The sequence below is a fragment of the Oncorhynchus clarkii genome, chromosome 13 (genome assembly GCF_045791955.1).
Source record: "Oncorhynchus clarkii lewisi isolate Uvic-CL-2024 chromosome 13, UVic_Ocla_1.0, whole genome shotgun sequence".
Classification (NCBI taxonomy): Eukaryota; Metazoa; Chordata; class Actinopteri; order Salmoniformes; family Salmonidae; genus Oncorhynchus; species Oncorhynchus clarkii.
The window spans coordinates 50,933,932-50,960,066 of NC_092159.1; the positions used below are offsets into that span (position 1 = coordinate 50,933,932).

At 41.2% G+C, this 26,135-nt stretch overlaps 3 protein-coding genes across 3 annotated transcripts; 1 reads left to right on the forward strand and 2 right to left on the reverse strand.

Annotated features, from left to right (window-relative positions):
- Positions 1 to 275: 275 nt before the first annotated feature.
- On the reverse strand, positions 276 to 12,008 carry LOC139365010 (RUS family member 1). The gene is made up of 16 exons (XM_071102314.1): positions 11,478 to 12,008; positions 10,802 to 10,998; positions 10,551 to 10,715; positions 6,870 to 6,947; positions 6,609 to 6,723; positions 6,481 to 6,526; positions 6,367 to 6,399; positions 6,174 to 6,279; positions 5,874 to 5,975; positions 5,674 to 5,744; positions 5,364 to 5,548; positions 5,199 to 5,256; positions 5,043 to 5,107; positions 4,744 to 4,890; positions 4,562 to 4,627; positions 276 to 722 (listed from the first exon to the last, which is right to left on the reverse strand). Exons 3-16 carry the CDS (start codon positions 10,683 to 10,685, stop codon positions 637 to 639), a joined length of 1,293 nt encoding a protein of 430 aa, XP_070958415.1. The 5' UTR covers positions 10,686 to 10,715; positions 10,802 to 10,998; positions 11,478 to 12,008; the 3' UTR covers positions 276 to 636.
- Positions 12,009 to 12,313: 305 nt separating this feature from the next.
- LOC139365012 (transmembrane protein 265-like) lies at positions 12,314 to 14,353 on the forward strand. The gene is made up of 3 exons (XM_071102315.1): positions 12,314 to 12,447; positions 13,721 to 13,956; positions 14,119 to 14,353. The coding sequence occupies exons 2-3, from the start codon at positions 13,723 to 13,725 to the stop codon at positions 14,275 to 14,277; spliced, it is 393 nt and encodes a 130-aa protein (XP_070958416.1). The 5' UTR covers positions 12,314 to 12,447; positions 13,721 to 13,722; the 3' UTR covers positions 14,278 to 14,353.
- A 374-nt stretch (positions 14,354 to 14,727) lies between these two features.
- On the reverse strand, positions 14,728 to 25,846 carry LOC139365009 (serine-rich adhesin for platelets-like). Its single transcript, XM_071102313.1, has 10 exons — positions 25,717 to 25,846; positions 24,830 to 24,999; positions 24,552 to 24,687; positions 24,384 to 24,455; positions 22,472 to 22,515; positions 17,680 to 21,039; positions 17,442 to 17,589; positions 17,185 to 17,297; positions 16,994 to 17,062; positions 14,728 to 16,867 (listed from the first exon to the last, which is right to left on the reverse strand). The coding sequence occupies exons 2-10, from the start codon at positions 24,925 to 24,927 to the stop codon at positions 16,543 to 16,545; spliced, it is 4,365 nt and encodes a 1,454-aa protein (XP_070958414.1). The 5' UTR covers positions 24,928 to 24,999; positions 25,717 to 25,846; the 3' UTR covers positions 14,728 to 16,542.
- Positions 25,847 to 26,135: the final 289 nt, after the last annotated feature.

Below are 26,135 nucleotides of genomic sequence, written 5' to 3' on the forward strand. Positions count from 1 at the left end.
TTTATTTGACTAGGCAAGTCAGTTAAGAACAAATTATTATTTACAATAATGGCCTACCCCAGCCAAACCCAGATAACACTGGGAAAATTGTGCGCCAAAGATTTATTGGACTCCCAATCATGGCCGGATTCAAACCAGGGACTGTAGTGACACTTCTTCCACTGAGATGCAGTGCCTTATACCGCTGAGCCACTTGGGAGCCAGTAGATACAGTACAATCCTTTTAATATTTTGTCTCAAAAGGACCAATCCCCCAGACAAATGGGCAGACAAAGTTCAAATGTAATTTTATTCAATATTCATTCTGGTTTCCAAAGGTCATGAGAGAACCGTTTCCAAAGATTTATTGTATTGCATTATGTCAGACTGTGACTAGCTTGCTGGCTATCACTGGATGATGTATCAGGCTAGTCAGAGGCTTACTTTCAGGGGCTGGTAATATCACTCTGGACATAAGATGGTTAAAGTTATGGTCAAGTTTATTCTGAAGTTGTTTGTATAAAATGTACCATAAAGTGTACCATAAAAGGACAAAAACCTTTAAATGAATCTGAGCATATTAATCTTTGAGCATGTCACAATGAATGTTTGACAGAGAGCTCAGCCTATTGCCTTGCAGTTGTTGCTGCCACTCCTTTAACTGCTCTTCTTCTTCCACTCCACCCTCCATTCATTCCAGTCCAGTAGGGTTCGACTGGTCTGCCATCCAGCTACCTCCAGAGCTAGAAGAGATGAAGCACAAACAATGGTGACTGACCAGTGTTACAACATCCAGGGGCATCAGTTGGGTATGCGCTCAAGACCAAAAATGTAAATTAGACTCAAATCATTCCAATCCCGATTTAAAATGCAACAGCTGTTTAGCATATTGAGAGCTGGCTTTAGGACCATGTGGAGCATCGCTCGGAGAGAGTAGAGAAATCGAGACACCCCACTCCCAATTTTTTTCTGATTGGGGCAGGGCCACTCTTGTCTACTTATTGCCCCTGACGGGGCGGGAGCGGACAATAAGTAGACCAGAGACAGCTGTTCCTTCTCTTGCGTGAGCATGCCAGATATTATGGAGGAACCGCGAGCTCACATGGGTAAAGCCTGCTCATGCGAGAAAACGACAACTTATACAGACAGGAACCGTGACCATTTTTTCTTCAATGGTTAACGGCCTGAGTAAACTCTTATTTATCACTTTTAGAAAGCAGGGACAGTGCCAGTTGGCTTTGCCGGACAGCAATTTAGGCAGTGTGCTGAATGCTTTGAATTTGATGTCGCCATTTGAACTGTCTTATTTGATAGCCAGGAGATCATTGTCCTTTTTGGTGGCTGTTCAAAAACAAAAGCATTTATTGCCATTCAAATATGGGTTATTAGCTGTAGAGCTAATTTATATTTTCATTCATTCACCCAGTAGGCTAGAGCAAGTTTGGTTTCCTGGTTTTGGCCTTAAAAACAAACAATTGTAGGCTATAACAATTGTGCATTGTCATGCAGTGACAGAATGATTATTGAGATAATGTAAATCATTCATGATTACTTAGTTGGGCTAACTTTTTTCAACTTCTTGCTGTAGGTCAACTTCATGATCATCATCATCCTCTGCCTGCATCCTTAATCCCTACCTGTAGCCTACCTGCCTCTGGTATAATGCATTTCCACCACTCACTATCAGTCTTGCTTGTCCATCTTCCTGATTTAAAATGATATATTCTAACAATCTTGCTTGCAAAAGTTATTTAGCTATAGTGTGGATGTAGCACTTTTTAAATATGAGCACCCTGATAGTGATGTGTTGCATACACAGAGGTTGCACTATCAGATGGAGACAAGCTGGCCCGGGGAACAAATGGAGCGAGCCGCCCCTTCGTTGGTTACTGAACTCAGCAAAAAAAGAAACATCTCACTTTCAACTGCGTTTATTTTCAGCAAACTTCATGTAGCAAATATGTAAATATTTGTATGAACATAAGATTCAACAACTGAGACATAAACTGAACAAGTTCTACAGACATGTGACCAACAGAAATTTAATAATGTGTCCCTGAACAAGGGGGGGGGGGGGATCAAAATCAAAAGTAACGGTCGGTATCTGGTGTGGCCACCAGCTGCATTAAGTACTGCAGTGCATCTCCTCATGGACTGCACCAGATTTGCCAGTTCTTGCTGTGAGATGTTACCCCACTCTTCCATCAAGTTCCTGGACATTTCCGGGGGGAATGGCCCTAGCCCTCAGCCTCTGATCCAACAGGTTCAAGAAGTGCTCAATGGGATTGAGATCCAGGCTCTTCGCTGGCCATGGCAGAACACTGACATTCCTGTCTTGCCGGAAATCAGCCATACTGCTTGTTCTGTGCGTGGTGGCATTGTCATGCTGGAGGGTCTTGTCAGGATGAGCCTGCAGGAAGGGTACCACATGAGGGAGGAGGATGTCTTCTCTGTAACGCACAGTGTTGAGATTGCCTGCAATGACAACAACCTCAGTCCGATGATGCTGTGACACACTGCCCCAGACCATGACGGACCCTCCACCTCAAAATCGATCCCGCTCCAGAGTACAGGCATTGGTGTAACGCTCATTCCTTCGACGATAAACGCAAATCCGACCATCACCCATGGTGAGGCAAAACCGTGACTCGTCAGTGAAGAGCACTTTTAGCCAGTCCTGTCTGGTCCAGCGACGGTGGGTTTGTGCCCATAGGTGACGTTGTTGCCGGTGATGTCTGGTGAGGACCCGCCTAACAACAGGCCTACAAGCCCTCAGTCCAGCCTCTCTCAGCCTATTGCGGACAGTCTGAGCCCTGATGGAGGGATTGTGCGTTCCTGGTGTAACTCGGGCAGTTGTTGTTGCCATCCTGTACCTGTCCCGCAGGTGTGATGTTCGGATGTACCGGTCCTGTGCAGGTGTTGTTATACGTGGTCTGCCACTGCGAGGACCATCAGCTGTCCGTCCTGTCTCCCTGTAGCGCTGTCTTAGGCGTCTCACAGTACGGACATTGTAATTTATTGCCCTGGCCACATTTACAGTCCTCATGCCTCCTTGCTGCATGCCTAAGGCACGTTCACGCAGATGAGCAGGGACCCTGGGCATCTTTCTTTGGTGTTTTTCAGAGACAGTAGAAATGCCTCTTTAGTGTCCTAAGTTTTCATAACTGTGACCTTAATTGCCTATCGTCTGTAAGCTGTTATTGTCTTAATGACCGTTCCGCAGGAGCATGTTCATTAATTGTTTATGGCTCATTGAACATGGGAAACGGTGTTTAAACCCTTTACAATGAAGATCTATGAAGTTATTTGGATTTTTACGAATTATCTTTAAAAGACAGGGTCCTGAAAAAGGGACGTTTACATCAATATTTTCAGTGCCACATCGTTGGTTAATAGAGTGTTTAAATACTCTGAGGCAACTTGTTGATAAAATGCCTCAATATTCGTTGAATGTTTTCCTTCCCTGGTGAATATTACCGAAATTATAAAGTGAGCTTGGTGCGCACACATTATGCAGCGCAATAACTGGAAATATATAGGTTTCCTCTAGTGGCCAAAAGGCCATTTTAGCATGGGCAGCGCCATGAGGGCTTCCACCATTTTAATGTTGTCAACTGGATGGGACTTCCAACTTCATTGGCTGAGCCCCCCTGGTGACCGTGTTCGAGTCATGTCCTTCCGGGTCATCAGGAGGGATCAGCCAATAGTGAAGAAGAAAATTGACTACATCAAAATGGAGATTGCCTCAATGACGCTGCTCATATTCGGTATGATGGCACATATAAAAGATGAAACTTCTATCTATCTCTATGGTTTGATAAGGTGACATGTAAAGGGGCCTTAACTCCCTTTTTAAAAAGGCATGTGTAGATTTTCCATTTGTATTTTGTGATTTTGGACATTCTTTGGTCGAGTCATGCGTCCTTGTCAGTTGTAGGCCTAAGTAAGTCATTTTGTGTAGGCCTCTGCTTTTTATTTCAATGCATGTTTATGATTTATCTGGCAGAGTTTACATTCGCGGCCAGTTGTTTTATTCACCAGATACTCACATGTATTTAACCTTTATTTAACTAGGCAAGTCTTAAGAACAAATTCTTATTTACAATGTCGGCCTACCAAAAGTCAAAAGCCTTCCTGCGGGGACGGGGCCTGGGATAAAAAATAATAATAAGAAGAAAAGAAAAGAACATTGATATCGGCATTTGAAAATCGTCCTTGTTGTGACTTGATAGCCTGTATTATGCATCCATTTCATGTTGACTGTATGTGCTGTTCCACAAGTAAATGAGTCAATTTATGAAGTTGAGTAGTGGTTGACATTTTACACACCATTCCACAGACCTTTAAACCCGATATTGAGGTGATAATTAATGGCTGGGATCATTTTTATTGGTTTTTGCTGTTCTCCAAATAGCATTTAAACTGTCTAGAAATGCAGTAAATGAGCTTCAACTTCCAAACAATTCCTTGGGAGAGGGGCATACCCTAGGTTTAGCTGAACGGACACCACTGACAACATCCCAACATACACGGTGGGAGTAAACAGCTACTGACTGAGCACACCTTGTTACACTGAGCTTACCTTTGAGGAATGGCTGAAAAATTTGGTCCATAAGTTTATGACTCTCATGCACCAGCTCCCAATGATCTTGAGGGAAAGGAAAAGGATAACATAGAGGAAAAAAAGGATAACAGAGTTATAACACAGCATTGACAAAGACATTGGTTTAAACTGTCATGTAAAGATGATCATTAAAGGCTCACTGTTGCTGTGTGACATTGAGAGTTGTTTGAGAGCCCCCTCTAGTGGCGAGACAGGGTGTAACACAGTGCAGAGGCACACTGCTTGGCACACAGCCCTAATCTCATCACATACAGATGCATCTGGTCCCAAACAAACACACACAGAGCCTAAGGGAGAGAAATAGCACATTCAAGAACACTCAGATGACATACACCATCTATTAAAATGACATGATGTAATGTACACCCATCTAGAAACAACCCACATCACAACTGAGTACAGCAGTTGGTGGGAGATTACTGAAAGATGTTATACACACCACGTTTGACTCCGATAAGGAAGGGCTTGTGGTTGTTTTTCATGGCCAAATTAAGGTCCTCTGACCTACAAAATGAAAGAAATTATATCATTGATCATGAACATCCAAATCTGAGCACACTTCACTTTCATACCAAACAGGCAGACAACAACTTACGTATAAATAAATTCCCCTAGCCTCACTCCCAGTTTGATTGGCACTGTCCTCCTGAACTCTAAAAAAATAAACAGCAGAAAAGTATGTTAAAGCCATTGATAGTTGATAGCCATGATGATCAACAAGCCATTTCATTGTTTATTATTCACTGAATGTCAGCCATACCCAAGAATACAGGCTCTTTAAGATTGGCCTCTAGTGGACCGAGGACCCGTCCATCTCTCAGGTATTGGTGGAGCACAATAGCAAGCCGAGCTTCGTTGAGTGTCTCCATGACAACTGAACGCACTGCTTTGTAATTTGCACAAAGGTGGAGGATGGTGAAAAGGAAGAAGAGGACGAACGTCAGCCTGAGGAGATGAGAAAGGATGGAAAACAGATCAATCTCCATCGAATAACCAATAGGTTAGCTATATAGAGCTGTCATGTCCTATCTCATACAGTGGCTGTGTAAGCAGTGCAATAGAGGACTCACAGTGGATTGTCAGTGACAAGAGGAATAAGGATCAGACTGACCAGCAGTCCAGCCAGATTCACTAAAGTCTCCTGTAAAGAACACATGAATTACAATAAGATCCTCATCTTAAAGCAGCAGTACAAGACAGGATAGTAAAAGCCATGGGTTAGTTACAGTATCTTACAGTATCATCAAGTAGAGAAATATGTATGGAGCACCTGGCTGCCATCTTTGGCAGAGATGTCCGCCATGTTGTCTCTGCGGGCTTGGTGAAGAGTCAAAGCAGCTCTGGTGGCCCCACCTGCAACCCCGACAATGGACTGACAAACACAGAGAGAGATCGACCAGTGTACATTTACATTTAACAGACGCTCTTATTCAGAGTGAATTACAATCAGTGCATTCAACCAAAGTAGGTAAAACAACCACATATTAGGAACATAGCAAGTAAAACCTTCAAAATAGCTGGTTGCTATCTGCAAAATCAATGATAGTGAGAATATGGTATTCAGATTTACCTTGAATATTCCAGCAGAGCACACAATTAGAGTGAAGCATGTTGGGAAGTTAGGAGCCAGTATTTCCATGAACATGGCGATATCATTGAGAACATCAGCAACAAGCCTAAGGAAAACAGCACAAGTATTGACATACCCAATAATTCCATAACACACAATGAACACTCACTTTGGTGATGCTTGACATCCCTACCTCCATTTTTTGGCCTCAGAGTCCAGTTTATTCCTAAAACACAGAGAAAGACAACATTTGAAAAACAATATTGAAAATTACTAATAGTAGATTACAAAACAAATCAAAACTCACCCTTTAAGCCAGGCAAATAGGATTCTTCCCAGCATGCCTGTGCCATCTAAAATGTAGATTGTTTTTTTTTTTTAAAACCCCTTAACAGGAAAGAAGACAATAGTCTTATCACAGTCATTAACACTAACCTCGTAATAACCAGGTAATTGTTGCAGCAGCAACTGTTGCCTCTTGGTTTCCAACACCAACACCCCTTAAAGAGGCCTGGGTGGCAAGAGTACCAGAAAGAGAACTGGAGAAGGCCTGTGTGTGTGTGTGTGTCAGAGAGAGAGAGGGGGGGGGGGGGAGTGCAACAGAGTGTTAAAATGTACATAATAAATTTGACATTTCAAAATAATGGCACACATATCCACAAAACAACATCCTCTGTCTTTCTCACACAGACCTACCTGAAGAGTATCCCAAAATTGATACTGCAGGTAATCGCCACTGACACTCTCTGGATACCCTTGAGGCAAGAAGACACTCTAACAAGAGTAGATGAGATATGAGAGAGAGAGAGAGGACGATATGAGAGAGAAAGAGAGATATGAGGGGGGGCGGGGGGGGAAATGAGGGAGGGTCATGCTTTTTCAATTTCAGTCAAGGGGAGGGTTTAGTATTTTTTAAATCTACTCCAGGGGAGGGTCATGTAATTTGTAATTGATGACATTTCTATATTTCTCAGTGTTTTAGAATGAGTTGCTTACTAGGCTATATATCGATGTGTGCCCGATGCCTCCCCTCATCTCTGATTCTCCACCGGGCATGCAATATCAAGTGTGCTTATAGGCTATTTAGTGTGGTCTCAATCAAATGATCCATAGCCTATCTGTGCATGCTAGGAGAAGCACAGAGCAAAGCTATATTTCTAAGATAGCTGTTGGGATGGGGTAAATAAAACTAGGAAGTATTACACACTGCAATGGATATTCCAACCCTGAGCCCCAGCCTGCTCTGTTCTTGCTGACCAATGCCTAACCAATGGCTGTGCTGTGTAGGCCTACGGTGGCAGTTCAGGAGAGTCAAAGGCTTCTTCTGAATTTTTGGGGGATTGCGCGCCGACTAGCCTATGTTCTGTTTAGGTTAAGAAGGAGAGGGTGAATATGAGCAGGAGCTATAGGAGGACAGACTCATTGTAGTGGCTGGAATGGAATAATGGGAACGTATAAAACACATGGAAACCACGTTCCACTCCATTCTATGAATTCCATTCCAGCTATTACAATGAGCTAGTCCTACTATAGCTCCTCCCACCAGCCTCCACTGGTGTGAACAAGCTTCACAACTCAGCCTGGAAAACACCCTCCATTCACCTGTTATGGTGACAATAACACCCTCCATTCACCTTTTATGGTGACAAAAACACCCTCCATTCACCTGTTATGGTGACAATAACACCCTCCATTCACCTTTTATGGTGACCCTTTATTTGCTGCATAATTTGGAAATATTTAGAATTAGGCCACGGCATGCAAATATTTAGTATATCAATAGATTATTGGGTTTATATGCCCTGCCTTGGTATAGGCTCTGAGATTAAATAGGCAATGATGTCGTGTTCCTATCGCACAGCAATACCATAGCCTATACATACTGTGAAATATTTTACCTAAACTACTGCCCTATTTAATGTGTTAGCAGTCATTTATGCTGTAACTGGAAAATAACTGTCAGTTTCTGAACGAGAAAACAATGGCACATTTTCGTGGACCTGTCAGCAGAACATTTTAATTCGACAATGTTTTACATGGACTTTTCCCCCCAACCTAAATATGATAGAGAAACCGTGAATTCTGAAACATAGTAGGGCAGTCTACAAAAAAATGCAATTACAGTACTTACAGTAGGTACAGTTCTATTTCTTCTGTGTTTTTGTTTTACTTCACTTTTTAATGTATGTTTTATTGTACTACTGATATGTATTACTGCTAGAAAAGCATTTCACAAGGCCACAAGGTCCAATTAAATGAGAGATGTGGATGGTAATTTGTTGTATGGCTCCTTTGAGAATATGAACCCATCACAGCCAGAAAAAGTGAGGAATATATTCTGCAAATATATATATCCCTAAAAAAGGGAAAAAGATTCCTATATCTAATTATAAGATTTCTATGTCTAATTATTTTCGATTTTAAATATAAACACATCTATTTTCATTCTTCTAACTAATGGTAAATGGTTGCATTCTTGTTCATATGTTTTCCTGTTTTTCGTTTTTTATGAAGCTTTTCATCATATCCTCCATTTGCACAAAATACTTCCTCGCAGTGACGACCCGTCGTTCAGGGCAGAGCCCCACCGGTTTTGCGCAACAACAAAAAAACAAGTCGACAATCTACTGGCAAATCCTTTTTAATCCTTGTCATATGAAGATAAATTACAGATAAAACGTATAGGTGCTCATCGGCCATTGGACATAAAGATTACACAACAAGTTGGAAATCGCAAATTCACCAATGAGTTGTTTGGAAGGAATCAGTGTCTAACTGCAAGCACTGCAAAGCAACCACTAACATTAGTCTGCTATTCAATGGAGTGGCTGTGTGTTTTTTTCAGAGTTCCCACCATAAATCCAGAGAATGGCAGATTTTGATGACAAAGTTTGTTGACAAAATGTGCCCACAAAGGACCGCCGCACCACCTTCACAAGGTGAGTCCAAAAATGTATTGTATGCTGCTGCTTAAATGATGTAATATGCCAGGGAGATATGTACACTGTAGCTAAGAAAGTAATACTAAGTGTATGTTGTGTAGTAAGCTGTTAGTAGCCCATGTCATTCATGGCCGGTGTGTGCTTGTTTGCACAGCTTTGACAGTGCTACTGATAGTAGTTGTGGCGCCTGGGTTGCACGTGCAACTTCAGCACACACAACATTCTACAATAGAATGCTGTTATTTGACATGTCAAATTAAAAGCTTATTTAATGTGTCGAAAAGTGTTATGACGTGTATCTTTTTTGACACGCAAAGACCCAAACGGCGTTCAATGTGCCTCACCCTAATAATTTGGTCTTTTTTCACCTCTTTATTTTGCCTACTGTTCTAACTTGGTGGTGCACATGTAGCCTATAACCTGTTTTGGAGAGATGTAATCATTGAATATTGCAAGAGCTTTCATTGTCTGGTTTATATGCCCCCTTTATTTACCCTACAGTTCTGACTTTTTGTACAGGGAGAACACTGTAAGAACGGCCCGTGTTCTGAATTCTGTCGCTGTACATTTCAAAAGTGCTGAACAAATAGTTATATTAGCTACGTCCGTCGTTGTTCATTAATGTCTTAATCGAATTACAGATTGCCTCTTATCCGCTTGTCGTCCCCTTATGCCATAGTTTGTATATCTCAATTGTCAGTAGAAACCACATTTGTTTAAGCAAGTCAGCCATATCAGCTATGTTTTTTTTAAAGGCAGTTAATGAGGCTGAATGGACTGTTTCGCTGCCAGACAAGGCTCCGCTGATAGCCAGGTGTAACAGTGGTAAGGTGTTGGGACTCTGCGGTTGGGACAGCTTTATGTAGGCCCTAACAGTTTGTGGACACCGTTTGTTACTGTTATAGTGCAATTAATGTATTGTTTAGTGTTGTGTTGTATAGTGGCTTTGCTGGCATGCATCCCACATTTTTGTTTTTGCCCCACCAATAGATTTACATGCTAAAATCGCCACTGCTTAATTGCAATACAATATATGTGTGTACACATGGTCTAAAGTTTGCGGAGAGGTGAGCACATTCTCACAGTCAAGCTAAACTTTTTTTAAATGCCAACTTTTGTGTGAAAAGTGGCGCAAGCACCTTTTGGGGTATTATTTTGTACTTATGAAAGGTTTATAAATTAGGCCCCTGGTCTGTTCCAATTTATGTTTAATTATTTGGGGTATAGATGAGGGTCACTTGTTTTTTTTCAAGCGTTCAGGGAGGGTTTAGGTAAAATATATTTTGCTGAAGAGGGCCAACCATTTTCACTTCAGAGATGTCCGATTTTCTCCATGTAACCCTTGTTATAAATAACGTTCACTCCCTTAGCAGTTGTGAGACTATATTCAGTGAGCCTTTATCAAAATTCATTATAATGTAAAAAAATGTCTCACTTTGAACACGCCAATGATGGTTTTTCCAGTCGTCCCACCGTTGCCCCCTTCTCTTTCTCTCTCCATTACTCCATCCTTCAACTGATATTTCCATGACTCGAGGGAGCCATATCTCTCCGTTGCCACCACTGGCATTTTCTCTTTCTCAATTTAATGAAACACCACCTGCACGGTTAGACAGATGTTTGTAAATAATATATTTAGTTATGCATTTTATGCAATAGTACTTTCTGCTGCATGTTTTCACTTACCAAAGCTTTACTTCCGTGTTTTCAGAAGCCACGTCAGCTGTACAAATTCTGTATTTTCTATTGGCTAAGGACTGAAACTGTCCCTGCAGTTTAGACCAATCCCGCGATTGCTTTGGGACAGCTTGATCCAGAAGTCACAGATAATTTTCCACAGGCTTCGAATTTTGCTTGTTTGTAGTATTTTTGTGTGTGTGTTTCTGTGTGTGTCAAACAAAATCAATAAAATTGTATTTGTCACATGTTTCGTAAAAAACAGGTGTAGACTAACAGTGAAATGCTTACTTACGGGTAATTTCCCAACAATGCAGAGTTAAAGATACAAAAAATGGAAAAGTACAATTTTAAAAAGAATAACAATAATGAATAACAATAACTTAACTAAATACAAGAAGTACCAGTACTGAGTCAATGTGCAGGGGCACAAGGTAATTGAGGTAGCTACGGTATGTACATATAGGTAGGTGTAAAGGGACCAGGCAACATGATAGATAATAGACAGTAGCAGCAGTGTGTGTGTGTGGGTGTGAGTGAAAGTGTGAGTGGGAGTGTGTGGCGTCAGAATGCATCTGTGCGAGCGTTATGTGTGTCTGTGGACGAGTGTGTGTGTGCTTGAGTGACATCACTGTTGAGGAATGCAGTCTGGTAGTCCCCAAGTACTGAAATAAATATTCCTTACCTCTGGGTCAGAGAACAGAGTAGTTTGGCGGAAGTCTTGAAACAGGGTGTGCACGTTAACTTAGACTAGAGTAGCAAAACAGTTGACGTATAACAGAGACCTTGAGAGAGTGGGCATGTCTCAACACATAGTTATCCAATTACCTAAATCATTCTCACTTACGATGGACCAAAAATATTGGGAATTGTATGTGTGTGTATGAAACAAAGCGTGCATGAAAGGTGTGAGTTTAAAAGAGGGAGACAGGGGGAGACAGACATGAATACAGTGTCATAAAGATTTATTAACATGTACAGAGGGGGGTAAGGAAGGACAGAGTACATGAAACCAAGCTGTTTGTTTTCTCTCAAGGCAAGGCATGTTTTGACTCACTCATGCAGGTTTTCAGGAATGTTGCACAGAGCGAGCAAGAGAGAGGGAGAGAGAAGAGGAGCTAAGAGGCACTGTATTCCATAACATCGTGATTGATAGAATAATAGAATGTGGAGAACCAACAAGTATGGTTGAAGTGGAGGTAGAGTGTAGTTAGATATAGATAAAGGTAGGGCCTGAGAGTGTGGGACGTCAGAGGAGGTTAAAGTGTGAACAGTAAAGGGGCGTGGTTTCACACAAGAAAGAGTTATAATCCACTCCCAGCCTTCTCCTTTTTCAGACACCACTAACTTTCATGGTGACCACAACCAAAACTGAGACTGCAAAAGAAAGAAAGATTGCTCAAGAAAATATTATAAACAAGAAATATCTGGATAACATTTGGATATGTTAAATCAAGTCTTCACGAACCTGAAGCCACAACCATCTAGCAGCTGTGATCATTAACTAAATCCAGGAAGGAAAATAAATCAAAGAAAAGATCAGCTTTCTTCTTCACAGCTCTGTCAGCCGTCATAAGTGAGGATTTCAGTTTGACTGGAGAGTAGACAGAGGCATACAGAGCTGTACTTTCCCAATCGAGATCAAGCCTGGACTAGTAAGCCAATTATTATCTGTGATATTTTTATGGTGTGTCATATACTATTGTTTCATTTCAGATACTGTGTGCTTTGTTAATCCACAAAAATGCTGTTATGTTGTTCCGTATGTGATTCCCTTTGAGAATGAGTGTATGAGACCATATGGGAAAAGAGCTTAGCATCGCTCATTCATTGCTTTGAGTAATCAGGACTTTACAGACACTCCAAGTTATTTCCCTAAAATAGTTCTCCTTTATAATCAATTGATGAGGAGGGCTCTGAAAAGCCCCCAATAATGTTCTGTTGTCAAAGGCTGAAGGGAGACGATTACAATGTAACTATTCTTCATTCATTGATATGATCTTTGCCGTAAGAATACATATCAAGTTACTGGAATTCACCAGGTCAAGACTGAAACTGGGACAGGAAAAGGTTTCTCATGTTAACATTACAGCAGTAAGATAATGTTGATGGTATCTAATGACATCTAACACACTTAAATGTGATGTACACTGAGTATAAAAAACATTAAGAACAGCTGCTCTTTCCATGACATAGACTGAACAGGTGAATCCAGGTGATCCTTTATTGATGTCACTTCAATCAGTGTAGATGAATGAAGGGGAGGACATGGTAAAAAAAAGAAGCCTTGAGACAATTGAGACATGGATTGGGTGTGTGCTATTCAGAGGGTGAATAGGCAAGACAAAATATTGAAGTGCCTTTGAACGGGGTATGGTAGAGTAGGTTTGTGTCAAGAACTGCTACGCTGCTGGGTTTTTCACACTCAACAGTTTCCCGTGTGTATCAAGAATGGTCCACCGTCCAAAGGACATCCAGCCAACTTGTTGGGGTGCAACTCAATATAAGGAAGGTGTTTGTAATGTTTGGTATACTCAGTGGACATACAATCATAACATTTCCCTCTTGCTGTTTTCTTTCTCCATGGCTAATGATTTAACTCTGGCATATATTCACTTGCACACTGCACAGTGTAATCATTCCAGTTCTTCAGGCTCCTGTTTGATAGATAGCAATGCATACCTCACAATGTTTTGTCTGTAGAAAGTACCCTGGCAGAGAATCAGCATCTCAAACCATTTTTGTTGGCATGTCAGTGAAAGACTATTACGAACAAACTAATTTAGTTTCAGTAAACTAATATCCTATATCCTTTATGACAATGTCACAACTGCAAGTAATACAGTACTATCAGACTTGAATAATTGTATTCCCTTGTTCTGCATTTGATCTATCCTCTGAACTCTGCTGCATCTATTTTCTCCTCAGAAATGTCTTCCCAATCAGCAACAATGGAGGACATTCCACTGACTGCTGTCCCAGGTACAGGTGAAACGACAGATGCCCAAAATGACACCACCTGCCTTCAAGTGATCATCTGCTGTGGTCGTGACCATACTGTTCCCTCCTGTGCCAAGGACAGGGACTATAGGAGACTGGCCATTAGCAGCATCATCTGTGGACTCTCCTGCATTGGAATTTTAGCTTTGGTCAACTCAGTCAAGGTAATTTCAAGCTTATTTTTTAAAACCTGTTTTTGTAAACATTCTGTAATGTAATAAAAGGAACCATCTTTGTTCTCAAAATGTGCACATCTACACTTACAAGTCTATATCTTAGATTAGAGTCATATCAAAATATAATGTACTCTTCTATCCCTATGACAGGCTCGAGAGGCAAGGAAGACGACTCCAGAGAAGGCTAAACAATACTCCCAACGGGCAAAAACGTTTGGGATCATTTCTATTGTGGTGTGGGTGGTGATTCTGGTACTCAGCCCACTACTATTGGTACTGGTGTCATACATACTCACTCTGATAGACTGACCAATTCCCAGGAACCACCAAGGTGGATGTACTGTACCATAAGGATGGCTACAAGACAGCGGTCCAACTTCTTTAGTATTGATCTTGGACTGCTGTGACACTGTGAGGTGGGAACAGATGGAAAAGCACCTCCGGTGACTCAGGGAGACCCCACTGTATACAGCCTCCCTGAGTATCATTCTGATAAGGCTGTCTTGCTGATAAGGATTTACAAAGGCACCTTTAACTTTATTTTGTGTCACTCTGGAATTTATCGCTGGAAGACTGGTTTATAGTTAACATTCAAGTGATGCCACAGCTATAAATACATTATAAATATTAAGATATTTTGACATTTATCAGTAGCCCAACCAGACTTTTAGCACTTAAGAGTAAGGACTGTAGTCAAACTACCTTCTTCCTGAATAAGAGGTTGGTTCAGAGACGAGAGATGAGCAAGGGGACACAAAATAACCACTTGTTTTTGAGATAGCATTTAATGGACACGGTTTATTTGCTGACATACATGAGTCCAAGACTGTATGAGTATAAAACAGCAGAGATTTTTAAAATCCTGTATAAATTCAAAACAAACTGTGAGGCACTATACAGGGGCCTGACTCCAAAACACTCCCATGTCCACTATCTGTCTCAACCATGACGTTTCACTTTTACCATTTATGATATGCAACATGAACTTTATTTTTTAACAATGTTATATTTTTATCAGTGAAATAAATACATTTGTATACGTGAGGAACTAAATATAAATGTCTAATTATAAAGGACAGATTGTGAACTAGGTATAATTAAATCAGGGCAGTGTTTCTGATTTACAGTAATCGTGAAAACTGCCTTTGGTTTTAAATACCAAAAATGTACAATACTTCATTTTGTTTACATGATCATTTCTACATTTACTGTATTCATGTCATTGCCTTACTTTGTATTTTATATTTATACATAGCATGTTTTAAAGATTTTGTAATTAAATGAAAATACATTTACATCAATTTGATCTGAATTAAGTTCCTTTTCAGGCTATTTGCCTCATTTACATTAAGTTAATATAGCTACAAATACCTTTTACTTAATATAAAGTCACTCTCCAGCTGTAACAAAATAATGCATACAAATACATTTATTCAATACAAACCACACAGTAAAGACAAATATTTTCAGAAATATAATTACAAAAAATGTGATGTAATAGAAAAGTAATTTGTATAGACTAGCAATTTTCAATTAAATATTGCTATTCGAAAACAAATATTACAATCCACAATGATACAAAACATTAAACTGCATTGATGAAAATATTCATGTTAATGTTTCCATAGAAATACTCATTGGCGTGTCATGACGTTTACGTTCAATTTTACACAACAATTCAACATAGAATTTTTTACAAAAATGTATAAAATGGACAATATACATTTTATTTGCTATAGTTATGATCCGGAGGTGAAGAGAACAATACAATGTAATGTGTATACAAGGCAAAAATTGGCAGGAATAGTCAGGCAACAATTAAAGGACGGTTCTAAAAGAAAATATGAAGTCTGATTGTCAGAACCAGAAACATTTTCTTACAGCTGTAATTTGGCCAAAAACAGAATTCAACATTCAATATATCTTAAAAGTAGCTGCCATTTGATGCTAGTTGCCAATAACAGGTTTGCACCTACAGCTAAATTGAGAATTATCATCTGGAAATGGTTTGGCTAGTAAGAATCCTTACTTGAGAAGTATGTGCATACAATAACTGCTGTGTAAATACACATTGGTGTCAATGGATAATATCCACAAAGATTTGAGTTGCATGTGAGCTTCCAAATGTAGGATTCAGTAGCAAATAAAGCAGAACGTGTTTAATAATGATTAAAAGGCTGAGGCATTGGCATATTAAGAATGCAGATTATCAACAAAACTGAGTGCAGAAATAGTAGCAGTTTTAAATACAAACACTTACGCACTCACTGACCTAAACCAATGATATAAAATGCATTACATCCATAGATAATCAAATATTACAATAACAGTATATTCCATATCGTTATCTACAAATAGTACACAATGAAAATACAAACATTCTTCAATTATCATTTTAAACGACTCAATGGAAGGTACATAATACACCCCCACAAAAGAAAAACATTGTAAACAATTACAGAAGATGAGGACGAGCTTGATGTTGGATGGAAGGCAACGGGGCTGGGCAATTTGTAAAAACAATATTTTCGAAAATGTAAATGTGCCATTGTCTACCCCTTTGATTGGCATTTGTCAACAGATATTCTGGTCAAAAGCTAACCAGGAATCCAGCTGGTCAAGCTTGGAGCAAAGAAGTGAATCAAGCTCCTGCAGATTGAGGGTGGGATGATCTTTAGAAGAGAGGCAACCCCCGCGCTTGGGCCTTCCAAAAGGAGAGCCAACCCCAGCTTTCCTGGGTAAACCACCCCCTGCCCCAGCACCAACAAGTGGCTTCCTTGGCTTTCTGGCCACACCAACCTCTGGGAACTCCACAAAACGCTTCATGCGCTTCTGACCAAGGAGGGAATGAGACCCATCGCGTCGACTGAGTGGCACCTCAAATATGGTCTCCAGCCGTCTGGGACGAATAAAAATAAACACAGAGCAAGGAAGTTGTTAATGTAAGGAAAGTTACAGTCAGTCATTACAATGATGATTACCTGTACTGTAGGATGAACAATAGGATGCATGAGTGAACAGTAACCTTTCAGGGGGCTTGGTGAAGTTTTTATTAGTGTAGATTTCCTCCAAACTGAACTCCTTCTTCTTCACCCTGTTGGAACACAACAGATTAGTTGGGGTTTTTGTCATCCATGTCATAACATTTTACGAATACAGGTAGCAAGTTTACCATATACACACAGGCACACCATCACACACTTCAAATACACATACCTGATAGGCTTGGGCAGGCCCATGGGTGTGAGGTTGTGGAGGGGTTTGGGTAAGGCTTTGCGAATTCGAATGGATGACACTTTCCTTCGTTCCTCATGTTTGCCGGTTTCCAACTGTGCAAACACCACCACAGTGTTACCATGGTGAAGGTGGGTTAAAGACAGACTCACTTATCTACTCATCTTTGTAACTAATCACATGCTGTATGTCATATGTAAATGACATAGTTCACATTAAATATTACGTGGTCAGTGTACCTTAATTTCAGAATCTGACAATGCTTTTTCCTCTCTCATCCCTATGGCTTCGAACTCATTCCTAAAACGGTTTCTGTCCTCCACATTCTCCCCATCCTCCTCATGCTGCTGGCTTGTCTCATTCTCCAAGGGAATCTTTGACAATGCACTGGAAACATGGTGGAATGAATCATTTTTAACTACTGTAATCAAAAAGGAAAATATGTATTTTTGAACAAAGGACAAAGTGGTGTTTTACCTGCAAAGGGAGGAGACTGAAGCAGAGGATATGTCTGATGTCAGGTCACAGGGGTCGGAACTGGAAAACAGGTGACGTACAGAAGAGCAGGATGGTGAAATGGAAGAGGAAACACTGGAGGGGGAAGGGGAGGTATCATGACTGCAAGCACTACTAGTGGCAGCTAGACTTCCTTTTCGCAATTTCCTGGAGAGGAAGGCCAGGGGGCTTGACAGGAAGCAGGAGGCCCAGACAGAGATGGAAGTGGAGGGTGGCACACCGGGTAACAGGTGGTAGGACGGGTTTCCCAATGAATAGGTCCTTCTTGAGGGAAACACCTCCTTACGCAGGCATAACGGAGCTATCTCCCGCTCAATTTCCACACTAGAGACAGTATGACGGCGTGGACGTCTGGACGGTGCGGGAGGAGTGGGGACAGGAGGAAAGAGGGCGGGGTGGAGCCGGGGTACGGAGAGGATCCTGCCATGCAGAGAGGTGGTCCAGTGGCTGTCATGGTGGAGGAGAGCAGGGATCTCTGGGCAGGAGTAGCTGCGCAACAGACGCTTGTTAAGGGTGGTATTGTTATCTGATGAAAAGTCCATCTGCTCACCAATCGCGGTATTTCTCTCCTCCTCTTCTTCCTGTCCCCTCTTCCTAGTCACAGGCCTGTGCTTCCTACATTGAGTCGCTGCTTTCTTTGGCTTCTTTTTTTGCCCCCTCCCCCTGAGCCTCGTCTCAGAGGGTACAGGCAGTTCAGAACACTCATCCTCCTTGCCCTGCTCCTCCTCCATCACCTGGTCAACAGTCTTGTTCTGGCCAAGGTTAGTTGGTTCAGAGGCAGTGGAAAACACTTCTACATCAGAGTCCATTGCCACATAATTTCCTTGCAAAGCCATAGAATGTTTCACTATATTTTTGTTCAGCTTGATTGAACATTTGGGATAAGTTCGCACAGGCCAAGGCACAGTTCTCTTTTTTTCTTCAACTGTTATATGATTAAGTTGCAGGGACTGAGTTGTCTCGGCATTGTCCTCTGTGGACGGACCTCGGCTGACTCTCTTACGTCCACCAAGGGGTTCCACAAACCTCTTATCCACCAGTAACGCATCACTGACAGACATTTTATTAGATCCATTCCGACTCTTCTTTGGGCTCTTGCTAGAGTCAGACCCACTCATTTCTGCTCCCCAACCTGCGTCTTTGTGGACAGCCACCACTGCGGTCGTCTGTAATGTCTGTTGTGTAACGTCTGAAGATCTAGAAGCTACATGGACATTGTCACCTTTGCTGGGCTTCAAAGAGTGCAAGTGATCGGCACCAACACCAGTCAGCCCTGAAGACGTGCCAAGCTGTTGGGTTGAGCGTGAGTTATGAGACCTCCTGGATTTATTTTGTTTCGGTGGTTTCAGTGGATGACTCTCTTCTGAAGTGATCTCATTCAACTTCAGACACTTTTGTTGATTTTGAGATGACTCCACTTCAACCACTGGGGAAATCTTCCTCTTCTTACAGATGTATTTTTGCTGATCTTTGGATGCCGTTTGAGGCCACTTCCCCTTGATATCCAAGTGCTGATCAGAGACAGGCAGTTCATGATTTTCTTTCATCAAAGCGGTTGTCATGGTAGTTACCATTTCCATATTACATGCTGAACTAGAGTCAGTGTCACCATAACTCAAGGCACTGGTCATACCCCTACTATTGCTGGCTGCTATGCTGTTGTCACACAAACTGTCATTACTGTGCTCTAGCACACTCCCATTACTTGAAGTGGCCATTACTGTGAGAGACGCATTTTTCTTAAAACGCCCACTTCGACCTCTACCTTTGTCCTTCATCACCTCCATCAGAGGTACATGTGTTTCAGAGGGTTTTTGAGTGGTTTCAATGTATACGGTAGAACTCTGGCTAACCCGAAGCAGCACCCTACTTTTAAGAGACTGAGATTTAGAAGTTGCACACGGTTTTGATCCAACCCCCGGCTGGACAAGTTCTACATCACTTGCGTGCTCTACCGATGTTAATGTGTAACTTTCTAACGCAACATCTACCGTGTCTTCTTCTGTGACCTCTTCACATCGCTCTCTTTTCGTCAGTTTCACTCTTTTCTTTTTCTCTGCATCTCTCTTGATCACTGTAAAAGGAGTTGCTCTGCATCTCCTCTTAACTTCCTTTGCTGAGCCTGCCATATAGCCTTGCTTTCCTTCACACTCATCTATGTGCTTTTGAAGACACTGACTGACTGAGGCACAGTTGTTCAGTGTTGTGTTTACAGGTTTTCTGGGACTTTTCCGGATAGACATATGTGACTGGGAACCACACACCAACATGTTTTGGTCTTGAGGCAGACCAACAGCTTTTATGCTGTCATCATCTGCCTGGCATAGACTCGCAGAAGGGGTATTGTAGATAGAGGAAAATGGACTAGATGTTTCACTGTCAATACAGTCCCAGATTTTGTACTCTACATACGATTTTGTGGCAAGCCGTTTAGCCTTGGGCTCACAGATTCCTACTTCAGCTGGCAAACTAGAGATATGGTCTGCTTCAGATGCGTTAATTGCAGCAGAGGGACTGCTCTGTGATGCAGCTTTGTTTAGAAAAACACATTTTCGGCGCAATGGTCTCCGGTGAGCCCCTGTCAAATCCACCTGCTCCTTCATTTGAACAATGAGAGACAGCTTGGACCCACATGAGGAACTTGAGGGGTCAGGGGGTTGAAAGGACGTGGAAGAGCATGAGATGAACTGGGACTCTGTTGATTCAGAACCACACTTGATACTGCTTCTGAGTAGAGGACTACGCTGCATACAAGGTAATGAATCATTATTATTGGTCTCCTTTTCTGAGCGGTTTGACATATAGGTGTCCCTTTGCGCATCTCCAGGTGGCATTATATTTTGTTTCCCCTCAATAGAAAACTCATCCTCTTCTGGAGTGCCGTGGGTTTTTAGATCCATGCTGAACTTTAAGTGTTTATGAGAGGCAGGGTCATTTCCTCCTCTTCCAGCTTCCAAGTGTTGCACTGTGCCAGAGGTTAGCTCATACCCAGGTCCTTGTTGGTGAGAACTATGAGAGGCAGAGGAGACGTCTACATCTGGTTCAGGTGGGGAGCCATTGGGTTTGAAAAGTCGGACGGGACTCATGACAATCTGTGTGAAACTGGCCATCTTGGATTTAAATGACTGAAACAATGGGCCAATCACCCATCGCTTGACAGAGGTCGGGCATCCAGGGGACTTTCCACAGCCAACCTCTTCATCCACCTCCATGCCTGATTGGTTGAAATCATGTTCAGTCTTGCCAGTAGTATTCACATCTAAAGTTAATGTGGAAGAGGATGGAATCGCTTTGTCATTTGAGCCTTTTGTGTCTTTGTTCCTACAATGGAAAAACAAAAAGAACACATGAACAGAGAAAAACAACACTACTGTACAAAATACATGTATGTTTAACAAACTACAATTAGGTGGAATGGTATTATTCATCCAAACTAAGGCACTACCAGCTTGTTTTTATGAATACTTATGAATGAATCTTAACCAAATAATTCCCTGACTAGTACCCCTACCTTAAACTACAGTTGGGGATATGAAGAGGTTGAACGTAATCAGACAAGCCTTCCCCTAATCTGAAATGTTAACTCCATCCATTTCACTTCATCTATTTTTACTCCATCCTTTTTCATCCCAAAAGAGATCAACCTGGCCAACTGAGCAACACCATCCATGATCACTGATCTCACTAGGCAGGTTTCCATTGACCCAGGTTTATTTGACAAAAGCAATGCCGCAACAAAAAAACATTAACATGTAATTAAAAACAGTAGCTATAGGAGAACGTTTCTAAAGATCGACAACATTTGTATCCGTTCGACAGGGGGCGGATTATTCTTTTTGTTAATCTTTATTGCAACAAATCATGGAAATAATTTTCTGAATAAATTATTGCTGAATAACTTAAGGTACGTGATGTCATCACCAAACAATAAAGCTCTTCTCAACATTTAATTCTAAATGTCTACTGTTTTCTAAATGTATTATTCAACTATGAAAATAATGTTTCTTTGCAGGATAAGATTGGTCTTGACTTTCAAGAAAATCTGAATTGCTTCGCCTTGCTTTTCTGATCGGCTGGATGCAAGTTTCACCATTCAATTATTTCAGATCTACAGGAGTGCAGGTTTCACAGTGGCACATGAGAATTATATGAGAGGTTCCCTAACTTTTGGGGGGAGGGACCCCACCATGTAAATAAAGTGATAGAATCAACGGCCAAAGTTCACTTTTTTTCATTGGGACTATGACAGTCTATTACAAATCTGTCCGACAGTGCTTTTGATAATATTTAAATCTGACGGAAGTATGGTTTGAAGTGACTGAAATGCACCAGAAAGGTATTGGGAAGTTCAAAAGATCGGCAATCATTTTGTATGATCTTTTCTGTAGAAAATACTATCATTGGTGATGTTCTTTTCCTCCCAGTCTTATTTAGTGCCTGGTCTTGTCCACTCTGTTCTAATGAGTCCTGTGCGGCTTGTGGGCATCGTAGAGGGAAACAAAGTTGCATCTTTCAGTGATGGGGTCATAATATGTTGTTGCTTAAACAGTTCAAAAGACTGCAAATGTTGCATTTATTTTCTATGCAAACTTGCTAAATGTTGACAAAAATCACTTGATAGGTTAATGGAAACAGCCACTGACTGAATCAATTTCTCCACCCATGGTAAAACACAAGTTTCTAGACATTTGAACAAATAAAGTCATATGCACACAAAAAAACATTGAACTTCTATGTAAGTCATCATACTCACTTAGACATTTGACATTCAGATGCAACATTGAGATCCAAACCGCTCTGCAAAGTAAGTAAATATTTACATCATAAACATATCCACATAGTGTAATCACTTTGCCAATAATTGCCTCTGCTTTAATCACGCATAGTGACCATGAAAAATAAATAGGTTATTAAAGATTTTATGCAAAAAAAATGTTTTGTTGTTGTTTGGTTGCAAAATGGCTTTTATAGAGACAGCGTCAATCTGCAATAAAACTGATTGTTAATGTAAACATCACTGAGGATGTCTGGCTAGTTAGGTCAGTCATGTTTGCAGACACTAATTATTGCTCCTTGCTGTGCATCTCTAAGATGCAGCAGACCATGTAAGAGGATTAATTTACATCTTTCTACCGTTTACACCACGGCATTGTGTAGGGCACTGCACTACCAAAACACAGTGCACTAGGGTTGGGCCATGTCTGGAATAACACATGGTCCTGTCCAAACGTTGTTGATATACGATCGTATCGTCTATTTTCTCTCTCAGGAAGGGGGGGTTGCAAAATTATTTACAAATTGGTAGGGCTATGTTTCTCATGTACATTAAAAAAAACTCAGATATGAGTTATATTAGCCTGCTGTGAACCATCCGGGGGTGTGGGGGTAAATGGGAGTCAGAGGGGCGGGGGCACTCAGGGAATCCCTGCCGACGTCACAGGATTATTACCGGCGCAGGTGAAGGCACGGGGGCAATTACGCACAGGGGAAAAAAAGAGAATAGTGGGAAACGCGGGAGGAGAGGAAGGAACGGACAAAGAAATAAGGAGAAATATAGAACGAAGAAACCAGAAACGGGCAGAAGAGGACATCGAAAGACAAAGAACGGATTAAAAGATAAAGAACGTGAGTGATTCCCATAATCGCGAGCCAATGTCAAGCTAAGCCACAAAAGAGACTATTTAATTTGTTGATTATCGAAAGGCTCATTGGTGTGTAAGTAAAGTGCTCTGAACCGAGCTAGGATTTTGTTTCCGTTCTTGAACCGGCCGAGTGCCATTCTGTGAACATTAAATACATCACTTATTTTTGCAACATAAAAACCTGACTCTTCCTCTGTTTACGCCACCGCATAGATCGGAACCCTCTGAACTGATCACACAAGCTTTTAACAAACTAATATTATAGTCGTACCAATCGTAGGCTATTGTTATTTCATCTTGATCACCTGGGTATGAGCATTTGCGACATTCTTCCATTAGGCTACATTCCAAAAGTAGACCACAAGCGAAGGGAAAAGGTGAGAGGAGAGTGCGTAGATAGAAGGAGAAGGAATTATACATCGAGCAAATTGATGATGCTGTTTGTATGTGGCTGCTATGAAAGTGAACCGTTTGTGCGGGTGATACTGGGTGTATTAATTCTGCCGACTCTGTTGAGAAACTTTTATTAAACGGAAGCAAATGGAGCGAAACAGGTATAAACCTACCTGAATTTGTCCAATTGAAACTCTTGTTTGCAACTGTTTGGACTAATGATTACACCAAGATCAGCTAGATGCAGGCAAGTGTGCAAGGAGGTATTTAATGTGTCACTCTCTGTAACCTTGATAACTCCAATTAGTTGCGCAGCCTGTGCACGCACCAACATTATAAACTTTAATTCGTAGGCTACGCTGTAGCAACCTCATGATGGGTATAGGGAAAATCATGTGGTAGTATCATGTAGTAGCCTAAAGCTATCAATATTACATTGAGCTGGCTAAATTGAATATGAATGACAGTGATCCAATATGCTGTCATAGAAATAAGGCCATGCTCATAAAAATGTAATAAATTGTCCACCCTAATCTTAATCAGCACCGACCACCACTGATGTACAGACAGATTATCTAGAGTGGATACAGTAGAAAGTGGCCCATGCACAAATAGACATTTATTGCATACCTTTTTTAGCGGTTGTTTGCGGGGGGGGTCAACTCTCATTAGCTTAACTGACAGGGACTGAGACACTTGCATCTAAGGATCAGAAAGGAGTGAACTGATTACCAAACAAGACCCTTTTAAGTAGCCTATAATATCTAAGAAACCATTAAGACTTAAACATGAAACTACCACACTGCTCTCCCTCTTGGCAGGGGGTGTATTTTGTCTGGACTCCGCCACTGTGTCTTTGGGCTCCTGCTTCTTCGGTGTCTTCTGAATGCGCCCACTCCTCCTCCTGTCACCAGGCTTTTTGCCATCTTCACAGCTGTGGGAGAAGAACAGTTATGGTTTGGACTCTTCACCAGTAGCTCCCAGTAATTGTGATGGTTGTTAAAAACATGGGTTTCAAACAAGCAAGAATATAAATAGGGGGAAGAGGAAAGCAAAAGGTGGCAGGGGAACTATACCTGGGGGTGATGGAGGAAAGAGGGAGAAGGTGGGGTGGAGGTTCGCTGTGAGGGGGATTACAGAAAGGGGTTGGGGGAACCTTGGCATCTCCCTCCATTGGACAGACTATTTAGGGGAGCAAGTCAGGGAACTAGATCAACATCCTCACTCTCCCCCTATCTGTCTTTCTCTGTAAAGACAACAGAAATAAAGATGCTGGACATCAACATAAGTGAAACATTTGATAAACATGCTTTTATCTCATTTCCAAATTAAGTAGGCACTGACTGGCTTGCTTGCTTATGGTATACGTTCAACAATTGCACAGTAAACATTTGTGTAAAATGTACACAAATGGAAAATGTTAGCTAGCTTGTGGTTTTATTTTCATCCAGCTAACAACACATATATAGATCACCTTCTAGTTTAACCTTTCCAGAATGAACAATAAAACGTGATTTGATTAGTTTTACCTTGTCAGCTAACAAATACGCGAATAAGCCACTAATAGTTACACGTATTTGTTCAAATGCATAATTTTTGCCTCCTATTGACAATATATCATTTTCGTGCACTCTTTTGAACAAAGCACATTATTGGTGTTGTCATGGGGATGGTACACCGGTGGAGGCCACTTCTACAAGAGCTCGTTATTCGTTAACTAGCAGTAGATCTGTGTTGTGCATATCGTGAACTTTGTTGGCCAAGTTGGCTTGGTAAAGTCGGGAGAATTCAATCATTTCAAGGAGGATAACGTAAAATGACGGTAGGGTGAGTATTAGTAGCTAGCTACGTTAGCTATATGCTAACGTTCGCAGCCAGCCAATGCACTGCTGTGATAACGTTATAGTCATAAACATTAAAAATATGCATATTTTATGAAGCCAACTTGAAGTAGTAAACTTACCGCACCGCCTCAATTATTTGCTAAGAAAAATGACGTTTTGTTATAATATAATTGTGTAGACATCTTTAACGTAAACACCACGCAGGACGGCGCCCAAGTTGAACCATTTCACAAATGTCGGTTCATGATCAAAAGTTCCACTGGCACACCGACCAAGAAACCAATCAGAGGGAAGCGTTCACATGGAAGAAATCCCTCCAGAAAATCTAACCAATGAAGGAAAGCTATAAACGTCTCTCAACCAACTGCATTCTAGTGAAAGGATCTTGTAAGGTAAGGACGGCCAACAGATGTCAGAAAGCAGTCTTTGTCCTCGAGTGATGTATATTAGAACCAATCAGAAAGACGGAAAGTAAGCTGGTTCAGAAGCCAGTCTAATACAAAATGTTATTTTAGCAAATTTGTCTAACTGCTCTTAA

What these genes read in the sequence shown, in the direction of transcription:
- LOC139365009 (XM_071102313.1), bottom strand. Translation starts at nt 24,927, where the DNA reads ATGGAGGGAGATGCCAAGGTTCCCCCAACCCCTTTCTGTAATCCCCCT. An exon ending in TCTGAATGTCAAATGTCTAA is followed by an intron (nt 21,040 to 22,471) that starts GTGAGTATGATG and finishes TTTCCATTGTAG; the next exon opens with GAACAAAGACACAAAAGGCT. An exon ending in TTCACCAAGCCCCCTGAAAG is followed by an intron (nt 16,868 to 16,993) that starts GTTACTGTTCAC and finishes TATTCGTCCCAG; the next exon opens with ACGGCTGGAGACCATATTTG.
- LOC139365012 (XM_071102315.1), top strand. Translation starts at nt 13,723, where the DNA reads ATGTCTTCCCAATCAGCAACAATGGAGGACATTCCACTGACTGCTGTC. An exon ending in CTTTGGTCAACTCAGTCAAG is followed by an intron (nt 13,957 to 14,118) that starts GTAATTTCAAGC and finishes TCCCTATGACAG; the next exon opens with GCTCGAGAGGCAAGGAAGAC.
- LOC139365010 (XM_071102314.1), bottom strand. Translation starts at nt 10,685, where the DNA reads ATGCCAGTGGTGGCAACGGAGAGATATGGCTCCCTCGAGTCATGGAAA. An exon ending in CCATCATTGGCGTGTTCAAA is followed by an intron (nt 6,948 to 10,550) that starts GTGAGACATTTT and finishes TACTCTTGTTAG; the next exon opens with AGTGTCTTCTTGCCTCAAGG. An exon ending in AATTACCTGGTTATTACGAG is followed by an intron (nt 6,527 to 6,608) that starts GTTAGTGTTAAT and finishes TCTACATTTTAG; the next exon opens with ATGGCACAGGCATGCTGGGA.